General features: G+C 36.2%; 1 protein-coding gene across 2 annotated transcripts in view; it reads right to left on the bottom strand.

Annotated features, from left to right (window-relative positions):
* Positions 1-21,538, bottom strand: part of CHD9 (chromodomain helicase DNA binding protein 9) — an 81,178-nt gene that overhangs the window by 24,081 nt on the left and 35,559 nt on the right. For both annotated transcript variants that reach the window (XM_082489309.1, XM_082489310.1), the window contains exons 4-18: positions 18,032-18,178; positions 16,713-16,781; positions 16,569-16,624; positions 14,873-14,990; positions 14,342-14,428; positions 12,896-13,033; positions 10,543-10,664; positions 9,054-9,297; positions 7,785-7,961; positions 6,610-6,753; positions 5,886-6,141; positions 4,835-5,045; positions 2,520-2,715; positions 1,578-1,745; positions 815-994 (exon numbers count right to left, since the gene is read on the bottom strand). In XM_082489309.1, coding sequence (XP_082345435.1) covers positions 815-994; positions 1,578-1,745; positions 2,520-2,715; positions 4,835-5,045; positions 5,886-6,141; positions 6,610-6,753; positions 7,785-7,961; positions 9,054-9,297; positions 10,543-10,664; positions 12,896-13,033; positions 14,342-14,428; positions 14,873-14,990; positions 16,569-16,624; positions 16,713-16,781; positions 18,032-18,178 — 2,313 coding nt within the window. The remainder of the gene's footprint in view (positions 1-814; positions 995-1,577; positions 1,746-2,519; positions 2,716-4,834; positions 5,046-5,885; positions 6,142-6,609; positions 6,754-7,784; positions 7,962-9,053; positions 9,298-10,542; positions 10,665-12,895; positions 13,034-14,341; positions 14,429-14,872; positions 14,991-16,568; positions 16,625-16,712; positions 16,782-18,031; positions 18,179-21,538) is intronic.

Below are 21,538 nucleotides of genomic sequence, written 5' to 3'. Positions count from 1 at the left end.
TGCTTTGCACTTTTTTTTTAATTGTCACCAACTGCATTCGTGAAGTACCTACATTCCAAACATTTTTTTAAAATTATTTGTTTATGTATTCTTTAATTTACCTGAATTTGTATTTGTTCAGATTCATATTTGCACACGCTTGGGAAATTAAGGAGCCTAGATTTACTTTCCATTCTGTTCATCCTATTTTCCAGCACAGGCGTTTGGATGCTATGATATTACTGTTTTTCTTTCACCCACCAAAAATTAGGAAGTGCTGGTCCAATTTTATTCTCCTAAGACCTTACATTCTCAGCCGCCCCATGTACATATATATACACTCTCCACCCCCTGCTATTTAAAGAGCTTTCTTATTTTGCTTTTGAATCGCTTACCAAAAAAGCGTTCAAACTATATCCTATGTGTAGGCATCTTTAGGATAAACCTGACAATTTTTAAACTGATTAATTACTCTCTTATATACATTTTCCCCTGCTCTTAATATATCTGAACACAAATGGATCTATAAACAAAACTGTTTTAATATTCTTGGTTACCGCAGTCCATTATATCTCATACAAGTCCTAGCCTTTTCAAAAGTAGCACACAGCTATTACTCATTTTCGCTCAAGTACACTCTTTGCATTTACTCAATCTGTATGTGCAACTCAAATTTTGTTACATGCACGTGTAAAAACCCAAAAAACGCACCTAATGTACACACACGTTAGGTAAAAGTAAACAGAACTTTTTTAGAAAAAAAAGCATAAGCTTTACAACATTCAATTATATTTACAGCTCTATATTGGCAAACAACGACTTTCTGGTTCTGCACCTTGGCAAATGTGGAGCCCCTTCCTTCTGATTCAATTGTGATAGTTTTAGTACGACGCTGCAAAATTTGGTCAATGTCTTCCTCACAGAATTTAGAGCCTTCATCTTCTTCATCCATAATGGCACCATATGCACCTCTTCGAAGCAAGTCTTCTATTTCTTTTTTGGAGAGTTGTTGGATCTGAGCAATTAAAAAAGTTGTTAGTCTAGAAAAAATCCCCCAAAGTCTTTTCTATTTCTCTTCCCCTTTCCAAATTTTCTCCAACCTAACTGTGCCTTATAATTTATAAACTTAAAATCCAGATTATTAAAGCCAAAAAGTGTAGTCAGCAGTTAAAATTTGTTTTGTGGTTACAATACACATTTTTCTAATTATGCATCGATTTGTTTTGGCTATTTTCAACACCATGATGAACATAATGAGTTTTTTAAAAAATTATCTGTTAATACTAGATGTGAAACTCATCTTATATCGAAGTAACACATGATATTAATATGAGAAGATGCAAGGAAACAAAGGGAAACTTTTCTTTCTTGTTTTAACTTTGACATTATCTACCTTGGACCTTAACAGGCAAGAAATAGTGAAAGATTTATCAGAATAACTGACTACACTTAAAATTTTGTCAACTATATTGCTAGTCCAATCAGAAAACATAACAGACGCAAAGGACAGAAAAACGGTAGCATCTGTCATTTACAATAGTTCCCACATGATTACAAAAGCAAAAGGAAAAGTTATTTCAATAAATAAGTCTACATACGCCACCGACACTGTTTTCTCTTCCACTCATACTCTGTAAAACAGCCTTATCCAGTCCCAGTTTCAGACTTGCTCTGTCAAACATCTCTCTCTCATAGGAGTTACGCGTTATCAGTCTGTAGACCTTCACTGCTTTGTTCTGACCAATCCTGTGACAACGGGCTTGAGCCTTTTGAAGGAAGGGACAACGGCAATAAGAATTTAGACTTATCTAGGAATAAAACATGATTCTTTTAAGAAATTGTTTCTGCTGTAGGACAATCTGAAAACCAATAGTATGAACTCAAAAGGAAGTCAATTCACATTTACTTAAATGGAAGCTATCAGACATTTTCCACACTGTGTTCACAATGTGTATGTTTTCTAAAAGCGGTGCAGTAAATAAAATGAATGGTCTGTGCTGAATGCTACTGAATGGTATTCCTCCTGCAGTGATAGTAGATAAAGGCATGCCAGCTCGTAAGTTGTCTGATCTCCAGAGACAAATGGTAAAGGAGTTGCGACTTGAGAATGAATTCAATTTCAGCATCCAATTCCTAGATTTGATTAATTCACTGTTTCTTACTACATATTAATCCTTTTCTATATATTCTGTTTTAGCTGAACAGCTCTATTTCCATAAACTGTGTTAGTCAGCATACGCAAAATCTAACCCCTGTTTCTCGTCATCAAAATCTTAAGTTTTATAAAGTCACTGACTTCATTTACCCGTGTGGTGCATTTAAAGAGTAATCAATCTGAAAAAAAAGTTAGAATCCAGCCAAACCCAGATGACCTCTTCTATCCAAGTATTTATCAAAAAACATGTAACACATGCCTTAAAAAAAACCTGAACATTTTAAAATTATACACGTTCAAAACAGAGACAATATTTAAAGTGACCAAATTTATATCAAACAAGTTTGACTTCTTAGGCCTCAGTATTAGGCTAAAAGGAAATTACCTGCAGGTCATTTTGAGGATTCCAGTCAGAATCAAAAATTATACACGTATCTGCTGCAGTTAAATTAATGCCCAAGCCACCAGCTCTGGTGCACAGAAGGAAGACAAAGCGATCGGAATCTGGTTTGCTGAACCGGTCAATTGCAGCTTGTCTGAGATTCCCTCGTACGCGCCCATCAATTCGTTCATATAAGTATCTGGAAATCACCACAGGTACACACACAGATCATTAAAACATTTTTCATAATTTAAAGGGAGATTGGAACAGATCTCCTGCTTGCATATTTATTCTTTACAGTGAATAAAAGTGCTATAAACTAACTTTGCTTATCAGCGGGTATCAGAACCAGGAATGACAACAGAACTCCCGTATCTGTAGTACTAATGCACATCAGCAAGTCCAAACATGGAGCATTTTAAGACAAGTACTTCTGAACTTTGTCCGCTAAAGCAAGTACGCAATTACACACACCAGGAAACATGTATTACCATGGCACTTAGTTGCATTAAAGCACACCATAACCTGAAGTCCCATGTGGACACTTACAAGTTTTTCACGTGCTGTTATTCTTGGATCCCTGCCTAGAGTCACAGAAGCAGGACAGTGCGCTTTTGTATTACATACCAAATTGTCTGAGCACGTTAGGGGCAACCAACTAATCAGCAGAAAGCAGTTCTTGGTGAGCTGTAATTGGACAAACTGCACATTGATTCTGCCAAGATTAAGAGAAATGGAACAAAAATGACATGACAGCACCTCTAACAGTCTTTATCAAGGCATCAATTAATCCAGGGCTTCCGAAACTGAAACCAGCAAATTTAAAAGCCTGAAGTAAAACCGTCATTTCTGTTATGTTTGATAATTACAAAGACTCCTATGAAACTTCTGAAATCAAGCGAAATGCTTAAAAAGGGAGCAAAGACTTCTGTACGTTGTAAATTGAGTAAGACGCTGAATGTGTATCTGCTAGTCAAAAAACTTCACAACCATTTTTCTTCTAATCAGCTGTAAAATGGCACAGCAGATAATCCACAGGACCACAGGCGTTTTGGCAGACAGCCATCTCCTACAGTCATGAATTCTGTTAGGTATTAAGTCTAATCATGTGTACACTCTAACATTTTTAATCAAACGGTAGCATAGAGCAAGTCTCAGCTTCTACGGATTTCAGAAGATTCTACCTGTAGATACGATGCACTAGTCCAGATGCTACATCATTACAGAAAAAGGAGTATTTTCCATACTGAATTACAAGTACCACTATGAAGTTAAAATTAGTCTATTAAAATGAAACATACAAACTGTTGAGCTCTCACTTCAAACAGATAGCTTTATGAAACAAAACATGTAGAAGTTACATAAAATTATCACAAAAAGAGGTATTAATGTAACCTACTAATGACTTTCAATATACATTCCAGTATCCACTGCAGAAAGGCTTGACAGTTTTACTAATTTTTATTTTTCTTACATGTTAACTCTATAATACTATGTAGTTCACTGACAAATATACACTTTGAAGCAGCAGTATATTCTGGCAAATGGACTATTAAACCAACCAGAACTATGCCTTTTTATAGTTTTTTCAGGTTGATATAGCAACTACTGATCGTAACCAAGTATAAGGTTAGATTTTATGTGCTAAGGCTTTATGCATAGTATGTAGTCACGTGCTTAAATAAGCTTGTAGTTTCTGTGGAGTCAACAGTACAATCAAAGTCTGCTATTATATGTGACAGCAAAAGCTGACGTAAGGAGCTGCTTTATCGCTGGCAGTTAGGTCTGCTGCAGAATTCAGAGCAGTAATAATTTAGGAAAGACAGGAAGCGCATTTTTATTTTTACATTAGCAAAAGGCAAACCTCCAGTTGTTTACCATTTTGTACTTATAGTCTGTCGGGAGTAAGGAGCTGCACCCCCCCTGTCTGGTCCAAGTTCAACACAATGTAATTAAGGGCCACATTCTATGCTTCTGAGGTTTGGATGAGCACCGCTGAGCTTGAACTTACTTGGTTTCTGACAGGCAATGTATAAACAGTACATACATACAAGAATGTTGAACAGAAAAAGAAACAAACTGCAGGCACGTGGTTTACTCAACAGCCTCTCTTTTGTTGTTCTCTGAAGTTTTTTGGTTTTCACTTGCTGGTGAATAAGTGATAAGCCACCACAGAACACAGCAAGTTACACAGTGATTAGCAAAAAAAATAATATTCCTATCCTCGGTATGCTGCAATCGTTGATGCTGCACTAACATTCAAAGATATACCCACTGAGAACAGTATACTACAGGAGGCAAAATATGCAGTCTCTTACCTTTTATGTATAAGGTAATCCTCCAAAATATCAAGGCAGCGCACCATTTGAGAGAAGATAAGGACCTTGTGGCCTCCTGCTTTCATTTTTGGAAGAAGTTTATCAATAAGAACCAATTTACCAGCAGACTGGATCATTGCTTGCAGATGGAAGTCAGGAGCACTTGGGCTATATGTTTCTTTAAACTCTCCAAGGATTTTCTCTTCAGCACCTATCAAAAAATATATTTCTGTATCTACAGGTGTATCTACACAAATATCTCCATATAGACACAAGACTATGTTAGCAAAAAATCAGTGCTTGTACTCTAAATAACCCCCGTCAGCCACTGCTAGAGACAGAACAAAGTTCCGGATGGATCTGAAGTCTACCAAGAACACCTATTTCTATGCTCTTTGAAAACAAGTCTTAATTTTTTAAGCAAAATAGCACAGAAAAAACACCTAGAATGAGGTGACCTCCCCCCCAGTTGTAAAAATGAAAATACAACTTGTTCTCAAGAGTTGTGTAAAAAAACAACTAAAAAAACACAAGTCCTTTTGTCTGTGTGGTATTTCAAATGGGACGTGCCTTAAAAACAGTATTTTGAAGACCTTTTCTGAAGTCCCACTACAATCGAAATTATAGCAAAAACGTTAGGAACTTAAGTGTATTTTCCTGCACGCAGGAAAAACCTCCAAGTTAGTTATAACTAAGTGAGAAAAGCAATGAAGACTGACACAGACAATATGACTTGCAAGAAGTATTAACTTCAAAAAGTTAGCTCTAGAAGTTCTTCATAGTGCTTTTAAAAAGATTTAATATTTCCGTAAGATAATTGCTTCTTAATGTTCTGTGAAATCCTACAAAACAACAAGTTCACGTTTCAGGCCTCAAATACGCAACTGCCTCACAACTTTACTTCTATCAAAAAATGCTCCCACCTAATCCAATCCTTTGAAAGTCTGATGAAAACGTCAAAGAATTATAATAAAAGTTCTTACATATTTTAAATAAAAGTACAAAAAGCAGTTAAAAAAAAGACAAGACTCAGTCTTTATCTTGTATTTACCTTTGATGAGATAAGGGTGATTACAACACTTTCTGAGTTCCATCATAGTGTTAACCAGATTGGGTACATTTGCTTGCCCTGCTCCTTTGGATAAGAATGCAAAATTTTTCTCCAAAATAGCCCGATAATATTTCTTCTGAATATTAGTTAGTTCTACTTCAATTATAGTTTCCTCCTTAGGAGCCAGCTTTTTTTCTACATCTTCCTTTAATCGTCTGAGCATCATGGGTTTCAGGATAGCCTGTAGTTTCTGAACCTAAATGAAACACAACAGGTTGTTGGAACATCAAAAAGTAAAAGTATAGTTGAATTAAAATTTTTTGTACTCCGTTTCTCTAATATGTTTTCCTACTCTTATATAAAATAATTTCTAGATGGGATATAGCCTTAGTTTTAATCCCAAATTACTAAAGAATTTTCCTATGTACTCCAAAACCGAAGAAAGAATATCTTTTTACTCGTCTGCAAAGCCTCTGCCTACAAAGCCAGAAAACTTCCATTTTTGTTTTTCTCACTATTTACTTACCAAATTTACAAAACTGACCCAAAAAAGTAAAAATAACTCTTTAAGATAAAATATCACACTTAACTGATTTCTGCTGCCTGCCGGGTTTAGAGAAATGGAACGACAACAGAACTCAGAGGGGCTATGTGGGGAGTGAAGGGGCTCATGGTCACTCTTAACACACTGAAGCTCAAAATGAACTTATTCAACGTGCAATACCTGTTCCTCTGTTTTAAGGTCTCCAAATTCTTGCATGAATGTAGATTCAGCAGGAAAACGCAATGGTTCAAGAAAATGAAGGAGGCTAAATAATTCTTCTACTGTGTTCTGCAGGGGGGTACCCGTTAACAGCACTTTATGTTCCTGCAGAAGGAAACAAAACTCACGTGACCTTATGAACACACATTTGCCAAAATTTTTGTGTTAAGTCTGAGCATCATAACCTGAAAATACCAGTTTTGCATGACACTAGGTTCACAGGTAATACAGCTAAACGGAGTTATTGAAGAAGAATAAGTATTTTCTACTCGCTTTTCTTTAAATTCTGTCTTCCTACGTCTGTAATGAAGAAATGACTGAACACTTCAACTTTTGCCTGTAATGTTCACACATGTATGATCCCCTCCTCTCTAGTGCAGAAAATATACACTAAGCATGTATCAGAAAGCAAATAAGACAACCTCTGAGAACATGGAGCAACAAGTGTATCAAAGTAATAATGAAGTCAAAAAAACCTACGCAAAAGTAGTCATTGTGCATCTTTTAGTAATGCATCAAAAGCCTCATGACTCATGGTAGTATCCGCTTTTTAAAACCTTGCCCTATATCAAATAAAACCTTAACTATGGGGACTACACAATAATTCCATTTAAATTCTACTACTTGCTTGCTTTTATATAATAAATATATATATATTTATTTATATATATAAAAATAAATAACTTGTTTAAATAAATATATAATAAATAACTTGTTTAAAATACTTCCTAAGTTTTTAAATGTTAATTACTGCACAAAACTTGCACACAAACTATTTTATTATTATATATAATTATATTATATATTTTTATTATATATTATTATATTATATATATTATAATATATAGTATTATTATATTAGCGAATTTTAAATGAAATCATCATCATAATGAAACTACAGAATACTATCTTAAGAAATAGATTCTGCTTACAGTTAGAACTTGCCACATTTTATTTAATCAAAACATACCAGCATCAGCTATCGATACATACATTTGAAGAAAGTATCGGGAATAGGTATGTCCTGAGAAAGACTGCTTGAAAGGTCTTTTTTGGCAGCTAAAACAAATTTGTGATTTATTATCGTACTATACTTAACTAGAATCAACCCCCCAAAGTGAAATATAGTTACTCACAAGATTCATTAATTTTAGTCCTTCCAAGAGTTTGCAATTTTTGTTCTTCAGTCTGTGAGCTTCATCAATAATAACGCACCGCCATTCAATTGCATTTAACTCTGGACACCCACCAAGAATCATTTCGAAAGTTGTGATAATGGCTTGGAATCTGTACGTACCTCGAACGATACGTCCCTAGAGATTCATCAACACACAGAATTTGTTATGTTACCTTGAATCTACTCAATTTAAAGATTTTGTTGCTGAAATTTTATCAAGAGCCAGACATCAGATTTTACATTATAAATTCTTTTGTCATCCCATACACATTTATGACATCTCTATAACTCTGCAATTAATACTGATGAGTAATAATCCATAGCCACAAATCCAATATTGTCTAACCAATTGTAAGATTTTAACCACTTTTAAATTACAGCTATAACCACCTAATAAAACTGTTTCAAAAGGTGCATGTAGATAGTATCACATTTTTAACCCTGGGAAAATCTGAAAGACTAACTGACAGGAAAAACCATACAGTCAACCAAAATACGTGAGTGTAATACATTTAGCACTAATACAGTAAATTAAAAAAAAAAAATCACCTGAGAAACTACATGAACGCTTTTTATCCAGCTTACTCTACTCCACTGGTCTGACAAAGAGAATATGTAAGGCCTTCAATAAGGCAGTATACAATAAGTCACTAGAGAAACAAGATGTCATTTTATTATTTAGCACTACATAAAAAAAGTTCAGCCTTATCAATTTTCTAGGAATACCCTGATAGTTAAAAAAATTATTTATGCAGAATATACAGAAAAGGCAAAAAACTCTTTTTTGAAATAGTCAGATTTCAAGGTCTTTTCATGTCATTTAATGTGAAGTATTTCAGACAGAAAAGCAAAGGAAATCAACAGCTACGGAAAGGTAACACAGAGCTTAATCGGTTGCATTTTTGTTCTTGCTGCTCTTCAAATTCAGGACCCAGCTGCAACCATCTGTGTACATTTTAATCTCCACATGAGTATCAGCGTCACCGCTATTCAATTGCAAATTCCTCAGCAGACTGAAACAACATACATCTTCCTGCAACCCCTTCCACTGAATTCACTCAGCAAACATATGTTAAAGATTCTGACACGTAAAAAGGTTAGAAAACACATCACAGCATGTAAAATGACTTTTACTACACATGTACAGATAATGTGAAGTATACATTTCATTACCACTACCTGAAACAGATTTTGGGCAAGTTATTGCATCTAAGTGATGTTACAGTACCTGGGAGTCCCTGAAGTACATTTCATACTGCTGAATCATCTGCCTGCTGATCATACTGCCGTGATACACTACAACATTAAGGTCAGTCCATGTGCGAAATTCTCTTTCCCAGTTCGTTATCGTGGAAAGCGGAGCTATGATCAGAAAAGGCCCCCTTATACCAGCCAGGAGGATTTCATAGAGGAATGTAATTGACTGAATGGTTTTGCCGAGACCCATTTCATCCGCTAAAATGCAATTCCGCCTGAAAGTAAAATATACGTATTTGTTATTAGCGTCAAAGAAAGCACAGACACTAAAGCTGTTACTCAAACAGACAATTCATAACAACAAAGCTCAAATATACCAATTTAAAACAACAGCCAAAATTGAGGCACTGTAAAAGACACTCGCAAATCTTCCCTGGTTATGGTGAAAGAACAAATTTGGTACAAAAACCCACAAGCCTTCAATCCTGTTTAGCACTGGCCAAACTTGAGGATGGAATGTTCCATGAGGTTCTCCTAGAAAAAGATTTCAAAAGTTTTCTTTTGGGACTACGTCTGCTCTAATTAAAGGGATTAAAATGAATCAGATTTCTTACATGTACACTCACCTTGACAAAACTGCTAGACATTAACGAAGATTCCATAAAAGTCACAGATGGGAAGTATCCCAGCTACACTCGCATAAAAGGAGCGCCTTATAGCGTTGCGTACAAATTTCCCCTCTTGTTTCCAAAACTCAGACGCATATAACCAAATTACTACATGAAGCGCCACGATGTGCTCACTCTCAGCCATAATTCCAGCCCTTCGCTCTGTTTGCACAGACCCTCACACAGCTATGTTGTGTTTGACTGAGAATTAAAACAATGTGGGGGGTTTTTTTGGCAGATCTTGAAACTATGATAAAATGGTGTGCTCGCTGACATAATTTCTATAAAGAATAGGCAATGAATATTTTGGAAATAAAGCAAGCAGGAATAGAAATCAAACTTAAATGCAAAGAAAATACATCATTCCGGAAAAAAAAATCTTGAAAGTTACTCCCACTAATAACATCATCGCATTAATGAACAAAAGTTCACTTTAGCTTACAATACAGAAAAAACAATTATTTACTAGCCTTATTTCTGAAGAGGTAACTTTATTTGAAATACATACTAACTCTAGAAATAATTTTGAAAGATGCAAGTGTTTTCCAGTTATTCCAAAAATTCTGGAAGCTTGTACTTTGGTAGAAGTTACTTTTTGTTTTCATTTCCTCATAGCGACTGAAAATTTATTTTCAGTTACATTAGTTTTATTAAGATTTGTTTATAGTTACTCTTGTTAGTAAAAACATACTTGTACACCAAAAGAAACAGAACTCTCTTTTTCCCAGTTACACCCTTCTAGCTATAAGCAGAGAAGTTAAGGTAACTTTAGTTAAAACCGTATTCATCCCCAGTAAGTGATCCACTCCATATGGTTTAAAATTTACATTAAAAAACATTCCATGCATATACCTATTGTACCAGTTGAATAGGAGCCAGTTAAGTCCTTCCAGTTGATATTCCCTGAGCTGATTGCCATTTTTATATTCCCTGGACTGTTCTATCTTCTTCCAGGAGTTTGGAGGTGGTCGGTCCTTTAAGGGAAAGATTAATACATGTGCAAGTTGGTACAAGCTTTATTTTTCCAGAACATTTCAACCCACTATTTCCTGAGTATAAAAACTTTAGATTTAGAATATAATTACTTAATCTTAAAACTGAGAAGGTATCATCGTTAACATTACTTATTAGTGCGACTAGTCTGCAGAAACCTGAAATTTGTCTTTATTTGTCTATACAAATTAATACTTTAAAAATTAATTTAAGATTATATTACAATAATAACTAGCAACTGATTTCTAAAACTAAGCATACAAATAGCTTGGCACTGGTAATTTGTCACACTAATTAGTTTATACAAGAAACTTCAAGACTCCATGAAGTTTCACTTTGGAAGCCATAAGAACAGCTGTCCTAAAGCCACCACCGACCGAGTCTTTGGGACTACCAAAATCCCTGAAGCCCGAGTAACTCTGGATTCTGAAGCGATCCTCCTCAAGTGGTTTGGGCAATCTACACTGAGTTATGGCATCTTGCCCTTTCCTTTCCGCATTTGCCCTGGTCACTGCTCATCACCCCATCTCACAGTTACCCAATTCAGGAAGCCAACACCAGGAATACAAAACAGTAGACTTGCGAGTGCTTTAGTTCCCTGAATCGATTTCACCACGGGATCAGATGAAGTGCATATCAGCACACGCAGGATCACGGTACAAAGGACGTGACAAAACAGACTGTAACAGTACCAAGGTATATCATCTTAACATCCCTAGCAAGCTAAAGGAAAGCTGAGAGGCTACGTATATATATATATATATATATAAAAATAATATATGTATTACATTATATATATACATAGACACACACACAAATTCGCAAGCCTGGAGACTCAACAGGCTGGCTATTAGCTTAGCAGGCAATTTCGTAATCACGAAGCTTCTGACTGATACTAGATAGGATTTCAGCAGAAAACACTCTCTTCGGACAGCATCTGCGTCCCAGTGTGAAAAAACTCACACTTTCAAGCAAAATGTTTTTAGTAAGAGCTTTTCTGACCAGCTGTACACCCCCATCCCCCCCCGCTACATTTCTCAGTCGTTATAAAAGCTTGCATTCACTCTAAGACTCATGTTGCCTTATCAGGTAGCTCTGAATTCTAGATTCGCCTTTTCTCTCTCTTTATTGCCCCCGTGAGCACCAGCCAACACCAGGTCCGAGCGCAGCAGTAGCTGTCCCTCCCTCCCCTCGCCCACCAGCAGCCATCTGCCCGCGCCCCCAGCCCGGGAGCAGCCGTGCTCCTGCTCGCGGGGCTGCACGCTGCCAGTGCCTAAGCCTGGAACAAAAAAATACTTGTTGCTGATGCTACGGTGACTGTCAGCTGTACGGTTGCGCCTTAATCATCTTTTTCTCTCAAAGCCAAATATGGTAACGGAGAGGTATAAAAGCCCTTCTTCCCACACGCCAAAATGCCAGGATTTTAAATAAATACTAGAAAAATGAACTAAATTTAATATGAAGACATTAATCGTGACTACTGCCATTATCTGTACATGGAAAAACCATTAAAATAAAATTGAAAGCCTACAAATTAGAACTCTGTGCATATTCAGTTATGCAAAATAAACAAGTTAAAACAAGTGTTGTGCTACACCACGTGGGACACGTCTCACTCTGACAATGACATACAGGACTTTAAACAGAAGTATTTTGTTTTCTCCTGCTCTATGAGACATAAGATTGATAATTTTAAGATAAATCACATTTCCTTACTACACATATTTTTCTTCCTTTCCGCTAGCCCTTTATGGCAGAAGAAAAATAAAAGCAGGAAGTAATTACGGAATCTGTCTGACAGATTCTGTTTGCCAATTTCCTTCAGCGTTGAAGCACAAGACTAACTCTGTTCTCTATAAAAGGATGTTTATACTTTATTCTGTGTTCTCCTCATCTTAATGGTGTTTAGATGCTGTGATAGCCAGTTCAAATGTGTTGCTCATCACTCAATTAAAAGCTCAGAAAACTATAGCACTGCATATTTTTTCCTAAATAAAGACTGTTTTTTTAATTTTTTTTTTTAACCAAGTGAAAAATCAGCAGAGAATATTTATCTATGTCTACCTGAACATATTATTATTATTAGGTAACAAGGCTCACAGATCCTTTACACAGAATGTCACTAAGCTTTATGTTTTAACACAAAAGTTGAAAGTTGGAAAAATCAAATCCAATTTGCCAAGACAGACAAGTAAATTAGGTATAATTTTACCAATCTCCTTGAGTCAGGCCTGGAAGCTTGCAATTGTTCAAATTCTTCTATTTTTGCTTGATCTACATCTTCTTTCAGCTCCCACGTACTGTCTTCATATGGCAGCGAACACCATTTTACTAAATAGTAAATAACAGGCTGCAGAAGAAAATTCTGAATGTTATCAGCTTTTAATTTAGCATACAGACTGTTAATATGCCTTATTATTTGAGTAGCCAGCTTACATGAGAGCTGGAAACAAAAAGCACATTTCTGATATTTTTTTCAAGATGACCTGTTTAGGTTCTTGTTATCTACCATGTGATCCTTGGCTTCTCAGACTCTGCCACTTGCAGACCCCTGGAGTACCTTTTAATCCCACTGACCCCCAAGTAAGACTTAGCAAACAGAAACTACATTCATGATGTTTGTGGAAACAGGGTGGGACACTGCCACCAGCTAACTACAGATGTTAACTACAGAGGTGCTATCCAGAACATTTCCCCCACTCTCCGAATCAGGCTACCTAACCCTAAAACAAAGAGCTTGAGAAAGTTCCTAAAACACAGGTTTTCTCAACAGAATAGAAAGCTTTACAGCTCTGCTGGGCGACAGACATGAAAATATAGGAAAAGTCTCAAAAGATGGAAGCAAAGCCGATTATTTAATTTAGATCTATTTAGACAAAAAGTAATCTTTCAAGAAGTTGGGGGAAATGCTTATGACAACAATACATTTTTTCTAAAAGCGTAATAATGATAACTCTGCTGCTTACAATGGAAAGTAATATTAACCCTTAACCCTGCCTTAGAAAGATTAATGCAGAAATCACTGGGTAAGAGTCTGCTCATTTTGCCATCTAGAAGAACAGAATAAGTATCATAGCTATTCCAACAGCCTTAATCAACAACTTTGCCAGTCTTTGTTCTCATCTCATGTTTTTGTTCTGTAATAGCTTTCCAGAAGAGGCACTTTAAGTTAAAAAAGTTTTGACAAATACAAATATAGAGGGAAAGGTCCACTGGTGGCTATCAAAACACCTCTCAACCACTGGTTGCCTAAAGACTAGGGAGGGAGTTAGAGAGAAAGAGGGAACCATCACTGTCCTATCTTCTTGTGCTTTTTTCAGCAGTGACCCCTTGGCACTATCAAAGAGACAGGACAGCACACAGGATCTGCCTTCTGTTGGAATTCACAAGACAATTATCGCACTTCAAATTTATGTCAGTAACTACCTACGCTTTGTCTACTATGACCTGTTAATAGTAATAAAAATATAAGCCATTGCACTCTGATTTCTCCTTCAAAATACATGGCTACCATAGGAAATGAAAAGATTGTCCCGTCTCACAAAAAATGCTATTGAAGCTTAAAATCACCGAGGTGTTATTCCGCAATCTGCTAAAATTACAATTATCAAACATACATGGAGGTGTATCCTCTTGACTTGCTTTAAGATATATTTACCTCACCAGTGTCCTTATCTTCACAAAGAGATACTTCTAATACCCGGTCTACTTCAACATAGTCAGGATTAAAAGGTTCTTCTTCCATCTGCAATGCAAGATTCATAAAAATCAGCAGAGAGGCAAAAAAAGCTGCTATATGCTAAGACTTGGTCTCATCATACACAAAATGAATCTGGCAGTTGTAAACTACTGAGGCTTTTGCACACATTTAGGGATGAAGTGCTGTCTTGGGAAAGTCATATAGCAGAGAAACTACCCATACTGACATGAGCTTTCCCTCCTTACCACTTTTAAGTAGTTATCCAAACAATCCCCATTTTAAACTGTGCAAGTCACATTAGTTCAGTGACTCCAGAAGACTTGCTCTTGAAGTTATATTAAACAAACTGCCCCCTGCTGCAACCAAAAACCCAACCCTGCTGGCTCATGTTTACTTCACAACATTCAGCTGTTCTATTTAAAAGCAAACTATTAAACACAACTTTACAAGGAAAAAAAAAGCTTATTTAATTGTATATTTCATACTCACATCTGCAAAAAAGTGAGCTCTTTGTGCTTGCCTTAGTTTGAATCGTTTTATTTTCTGCTGGATTCTTTTATCCTTTAAAAGCTGTTGTTCTGTGGCCCACTCACAGTGGAGATAAGAGCTAAAAATGCAGAGATTAACATTAACCTTAACATATTAGTGAAAGCAAAAGCTTACTATCTATTTTCAATATACAGTTAACATATTGTATTTCATAAACCAGAATTTCACTCAAAAAAGAACATTTCATCGTTTAAGACAGAATTCACTATAAAGATCAAAGATTTATTCCTCCAAACAATCATCTTGCAGCATCCAGGTAAGGCAGGGTTTTTGGGCTAGGATCCATAGACTTCTATGGATTCACAAATTTCTTTCAAGCATCCTAAGAAGAGAAACAAGTGTATTTAAAGTAAGCTTAAATAAATCAAGTTTAAAATCTGACACCTCGATCAGAAAGTACCCAGAGATATAAAGTACTTAATACAGTGGATCTAACTGTTTCATGCACTTCTTCTGAACATCTCTTCACAGGTACTGCTGAGCCCATTAAAAGATCGGCGAGGAGCATCGGAGCCCATAGCAAAAAGCAACATGCCATCAGATTGGGCTGGGAGAGAAGCACCAAGTAATAGAGTCAAAGAAAGGGAAAGCATAAGCACCACAGTGCCTACACCATCTAACTGCATCCCAAATGAGCCTTTCTGAAGTTAGGCTGGTTTGACAGAAGTACATATATTTCTTCCTCACACCCCCTTTTTAATATGTTTTCATCCTTTTTTAACCTTTCTAAAGATATGAAGGAAGAAGAGCTATTGCTGGATATTACTCAGTCTTGGATGAAAAGACAGACTTTACTCTTTCAGAAAACTAGAGCTAAATGGTCTCCACAAACACATGAATCCAGAGTCTCAAAAAAAAATTACATTTATTAGCAAGAATCTAATGAAATTACTCACATATGTAAAATTAAAAATGTGCTTGCATTTTCAACATCAAGAACTGAGTAGTGACAGAAAAAGGAAAATATGGAAAAAGTTCTTTTTCTTCTTCACTCTTTATTTCCCGCTTCTGATGTAAAATCATCTCTATCGCTAGAAGTTTTTTTTCTTTTTAAAACGGTAAGACCGACTCCTACAACAACCTCTCCTAAATGTATGACACTGTAAATCTAATCTAGGTTTACAGAATAGCTCTGATTTAAATTCATGAAATTAAAATTAGCCTCAGGCATGTAGCCCCTGCTGAATTTAATAAATATATCTTCTGTAAAAATTCTGTTCTTTTGGTGATAAAGGCTGTCAGCGTATTGGTCACTGCTGGTTTCACAATACTGATACTTTTTAAATTCTTACTAACTGTATAACGTGGATTCTTACTAACTGTATAACGTGGATTCTTACTAACTGTATAACGTGGATTCTTACTAACTGTATAACGTGGATTCTTACTAACTGTATAACGTGGATTCTTACTAACTGTATAACGTGGATTCTTACTAACTGTATAACGTGGATTCTTACTAACTGTATAACGTGGATTCTTAACGTTTTTAAGATTAAATTTGTAAAGAAAAAATCTCAAAAGACGACAAAATCTGGTTATAAGTCCTCTTCAAACAATACAAAACTTAAGTACATGAATACGGTACTTGTCATTTCAGTCAACATCTCCAGTGAAAAAGCTTTTTAATACTTACTAGTTCTTGTATTTTACAAAAAACTCTTCTGTTTCTACTGTCATCCCAGCAGATATCTAGGAAAAGAAATTCAGGGGAAAAGTAAAATGACAGATAAACAACCCTTTTTCAAGTAAGCAACTTTATCCCATGACAATTACTTACTTCTTTCTTTATTACCCTGGAGGATAAGATTTTGTCTACAATTGCTGCATCTTCTTCACTTGGATTTTCCTATAAATGCAGGAAAACAATGACATAAATTGCAGTAAATGCCCTCACTTCAAACTGATACAGGAAAACAATGACATTACAAATTGCAGTAAATGCCCCCTCTTCAAACTGATCAGGCTTAAAACAGTCAAACACACGTGGCTTGTTAAAAGATCAACGATAAAGGCAGATTTGATCTCTACCGGTAGTATTCCCTTTAACAGTCTGGGAGCCACATTTAAAAACCTACATCTATATCCAGAGAGAAATACACACAAAAGTACAGTAAATCTGGCACTTCCAATGAGCATCAGACACAACGCTCACCTGCCAAAAACACTTATAGTGCAAGCGTTGGTGATTCTGATGCTTTCCAGACACAGACTCACTGCGAATGCCCTGCTGAGTTGATCTGATGCAGTGGACATACCCAGAATTTCATTATACAGATACAGAGAAATAAGAACTCTGGCAGACATGTTAAAAAAAAATTAATAAAACAAAACCAGCATGTGTCAAACTCAATTTAATAGATTTACTCTGAACATAGATAACAAACATGCTGTGGAATCAGGCAGACAAGGTTGTGCCTGGGAATTCCAGCAGGGCTTAGGTGTGACACAGATACGGGATTACTTAGCTCTTCCAAGACTGACGCTGTGGTTTCAGAGGTAGAGCCAATTTTTAAAGTCACCTTCCCTCTTGTCCGATTTGTTCCCAATCATACTATCTTTCTCCCTCCCTCACAACTTCGGCACTCCTTCAAACATCTCAGAAACACTTTCTTCCCTGTCTCCTTCCTGCTACTTTATTTACCTATAATGGCTCAAGAGTAAGTTTGAGTACCGGAGGTGGCACAAGTTAAACAGTGAAGTGTAAACCTGAAGGGGGGAACAGGGGAGGAGTATCCTTTTTAAAAATCTCGGTAGGCAGAGATCCCCGATAGGCTCAATTAATTTTATACTTCTGAAAGTCATGATAACATTAGCATACAGCTTTTTCATATGCCTATGCAGCACGGCACATTGAGATACACCTATCCTTAGTCTTAGCCTTAACTTCAGTTAAGTCAATGAATGTTTATAACAGAAAAGAAAAAAAATAGTAATAAGCCATTTCTTCCCGTTTTCAAGATCTTAGCAAGAGGTCATATTAAATAAACTATGGCTTAGTAATAATAATGTATTCCTTCCAAGTTATGAGCTTTACTCACTGAACTACTTCAGACAAACGGAAAGTTCCCACTACAGACCAAGCCAGTTTTGACTTACCACAAATAACTGTAAAGGTTGTTCAGCAGGTAAAGGGGCAGAATTCTTTTTGATTTTCACAGAGACTTTAGCTTCTTCTTCTGATTGCTTTCCTTCTCCTTCTTCAGCATATTTTTTCCTTTTAACTTGACGATTTGATCTTCTCTTCTGCATGCAGGAGAATAAAAACAGAGGTTTTATCAAAAACTTACATTAACACAAATTGCAAGTTTTGGGACACACTAAGCAATACTTTAGCTGTATCTAAAACCAAAGGCCAACATTTGATAGAAAACATGAAGCACATGAATCACAGAGGGACAGAAGTAGCCATATACTATTTTTAATCATTTTTTTTTCTGTTTCATATAAACATTTGATCCTTTTATTTTTAAAGTTTAAAAGCAAACATCTACCAGTATTTTCAGGGTATGGGAACAAAGCTGATATATAACAGATCTCCCATAAGCATCAGTATTTCAACAGCAATTTCATAATGCGGCATAACAGCAGTGTGTTACTGTCCAATTCAAGAATCTGAGTGAATCATACAAAATATGCTGAAGTGTGGCTACAAAATAATACTGCTATACAAAAAATTATGAAGATTTTCATTAGATCATATTGGTCAGATTGCTGATGAAGTCTGATTTGATGGCTAATAAAAGTCTGTTGCTTTGTTAATATATTTGTTTTCTCCTCAACTTTAAATCAAACTTGTTTAACAGCAGCATTTCGCTTACTTTGCGGTTTACCTCTCTAATCTTCCACTCGTGTTTCTGCAAGAACCTGAGGACAACAAGTTCCAGTTGGAGAAATAACATTCAGTCTAAGAAAACAACTCTTTCTCACTCACTGTTTAAGTTTCAAATTAGATTATTAGGGTATTACATATCCTTTCCACACCTCAGTACCAATATATGAGACACTTCATATTTAACCATAAGATTAATTTGTATATCCATTGGATAAATAATGATAGCAGAATCAAACTAGTCAGCTAACATTTGAAAACACAGCAGTCTCCTTTAGAGAACCGATCATCACAAAAATAAAATCAGCAAAGTAAACCAGTCTCTAGAAAATAAATTATACTGAGCTACACAGCAAAGCGTATTTTTGTTTAGGAAAAGCCATTGCTGGTTGCAATACACTCTAGTATTCAGCTGGGAGAAGAACAAGTTGCTAATAGAACAAAACCCAAAAGCCTGTGGTCATGCTGGCTTCAGCAGAGCAGATGTGAAGTAACAGTAAGATTGCAGCACACGAACTTTCCTCCCGACTGCTAAATTCAGTCCTTGGTCTGGCTGGCATCGGGTAAAAGTCCTACCTATACTTTAACAACTACGCCAGAAGTATTAGTAAGGTAGAGCAGTAACACTACATATACAGTAAAAATCAAAGAATGGGCATCACCACTCTTCTGGAGAAGTTGGGACAGCGCATATATGAAACTACTTCACCAGCTTTCCACAATAATGTAGCCAGATTAGCTATTCTTCAGTAAAAAGTGTGTACGTGTGGGGTGGGGTGTTAGGGCAAAAAGAAACTTCAGATTTAAATAGACATATTAATGTGACATTATAGTTAAATCAACAATAGTTCTCTGGCAGAAGTAGCATTTTTTTAAAAAAATGCCAGCTAACGGGAGCAACGCAAAATCATGTATGAATTAGGAAAAGAAGGATTAAGAACCAGGTTCAAGTTTTACTCATTAAGTACTTGCTGAATTTTTCAAAACCTAATGAGGCATTAACTGGCATTTTCAATCCTTCTCACTATGTCTTTTCTTAAAGTACGAAGTGATTAACGAAACATCGACGTACATTCTCCAACATACTAATATATAACCTCAGTTGTTTGGAGGAAAAAAAAAAAACAACAAAAAAACCCAAAAAACAAACCCCACAACTTTTGCATTTCCCTGAGCTGAAAAGCATGGTCATAAACAAATGCTCTAAGGCACAAAATAAAGTAGTGCCACACATTTTTCCAAGAAATAAATCAATGTATTTAAGGAAGACACTTACTGTGAAACTAAGCATACAAAATGAATTAGGGGAAAAAAAAAAAAAAAAAAAAAAAAAAACCAACACCTAAAATTTCCCCCCAGAGCTTAGAAATACACAGCTACACAGCTAATTGCAACAGGAAAAGAAAGCCATAAAAGTGTTCTAAAACTGAAGAGGGAACAAATTAGTGAAATAAAGCAACTAGTGTCTTTCCTGTTATGCTTCTCCCAAACTCTTTCGAATGGATGGGGCAGTGCTGTGACATTCTACAGTATCATTTTTTTTTTCTATCCCAGGACACCCCTTATTATCTCTACCCTCTGTTCCCTTCACGCCATGATCATGTGATTTGATGATACTCCCTCTCTATTCACACTAGAATTGAAGATGACCCTTGTTGCGCTAAAAATCAAATATCCAAAAACCCAAAAGCAATGAGAAAAAAGAAATTATCTTCAGTCTTTTGTATTGTATTTGTTGGCCTACAAATTTATACCTATCTGAGTACAGAACACTATCGATAAGTTACAGTACTTCAGAACCACCAAACCTGCTTTCACCTCCTAGAGTGTACTAAAAGGACTTCCTATACCAAGACAAATTCCCCGAGAGATAAATAATTTAGTAGTCCCTTCCAGGTAACCTTTACCTAAGACAAGCTTTCACTGAAGTTAATAAAAAGTCATTCTGTGAAACGGCTTCTGATCCTCCCTGCCCCCACAGCATTATTATTATTATGAAATACTAAAAGTCAACTCAGTATCCCATCATTGGTTTCTGACACTGTAATCAAATAATGCAATTAATTTTCACTCAACACCACCTTATTTTGAATATTCGTTTCGTCTCTGTGGATGAAATCACCACAGGACAAAAACCTGTGCATTTCCGGCATATAACCTTACTTTTAACAGTTTGCCCCGAAGCAAGAAAGTTATAATTCTGTTACTAACATACAAACAGTTCATAGTTCATTGTGCAAAAGGGCAATTCATGAAAAAAATGCAGAGAGAGTTACAAGGGAGATACTCCTCAAGGGAATGACTCCACCACTTTAATTCTTATCTGGCACTTCCCTCAGAAGTATTCCACAAGCAAGGAGAGCCTATCAGCATATCGATCACTGCTCCCTTCAGATCCAACACTGCAAAAAACCAAGTCTTCCAGTTTCTACAGAAGCAGACCTCAGAAAGAAACAGTACAGTTTGTAACAAGCCGTTTAAATGTCCTCAAAGAGCCTGTTTCCCTGGTAAACGTCCCTTCTGTTAGGCAACCTCTGCCTTTTCCCCACAAAGTCAGGCAAAGTCAGGATCAGGTCTAACTGCCAGCTCAACAGACAAGTATTTACAGTCTCAAATCTACGGACCTCCGTACTGAAATGATACAAGCAGGGTACTGATGTCCCATTACAGAAAGGGGACTCTAACCTGTAGGATTTTCTGATTTTCAACTGGGAAAAGTAGCTGATAATGTAAGGTTCCACCTATGAGAGACAGACAGCTGTGAGGCAGTAACT

Source organism: Vanellus vanellus (assembly GCF_965231255.1).
Source record: "Vanellus vanellus genome assembly, chromosome: 12".
NCBI classification, from domain to species: Eukaryota; Metazoa; Chordata; class Aves; order Charadriiformes; family Charadriidae; genus Vanellus; species Vanellus vanellus.
This window is presented reverse-complemented; position numbering and strand designations above follow the sequence as displayed.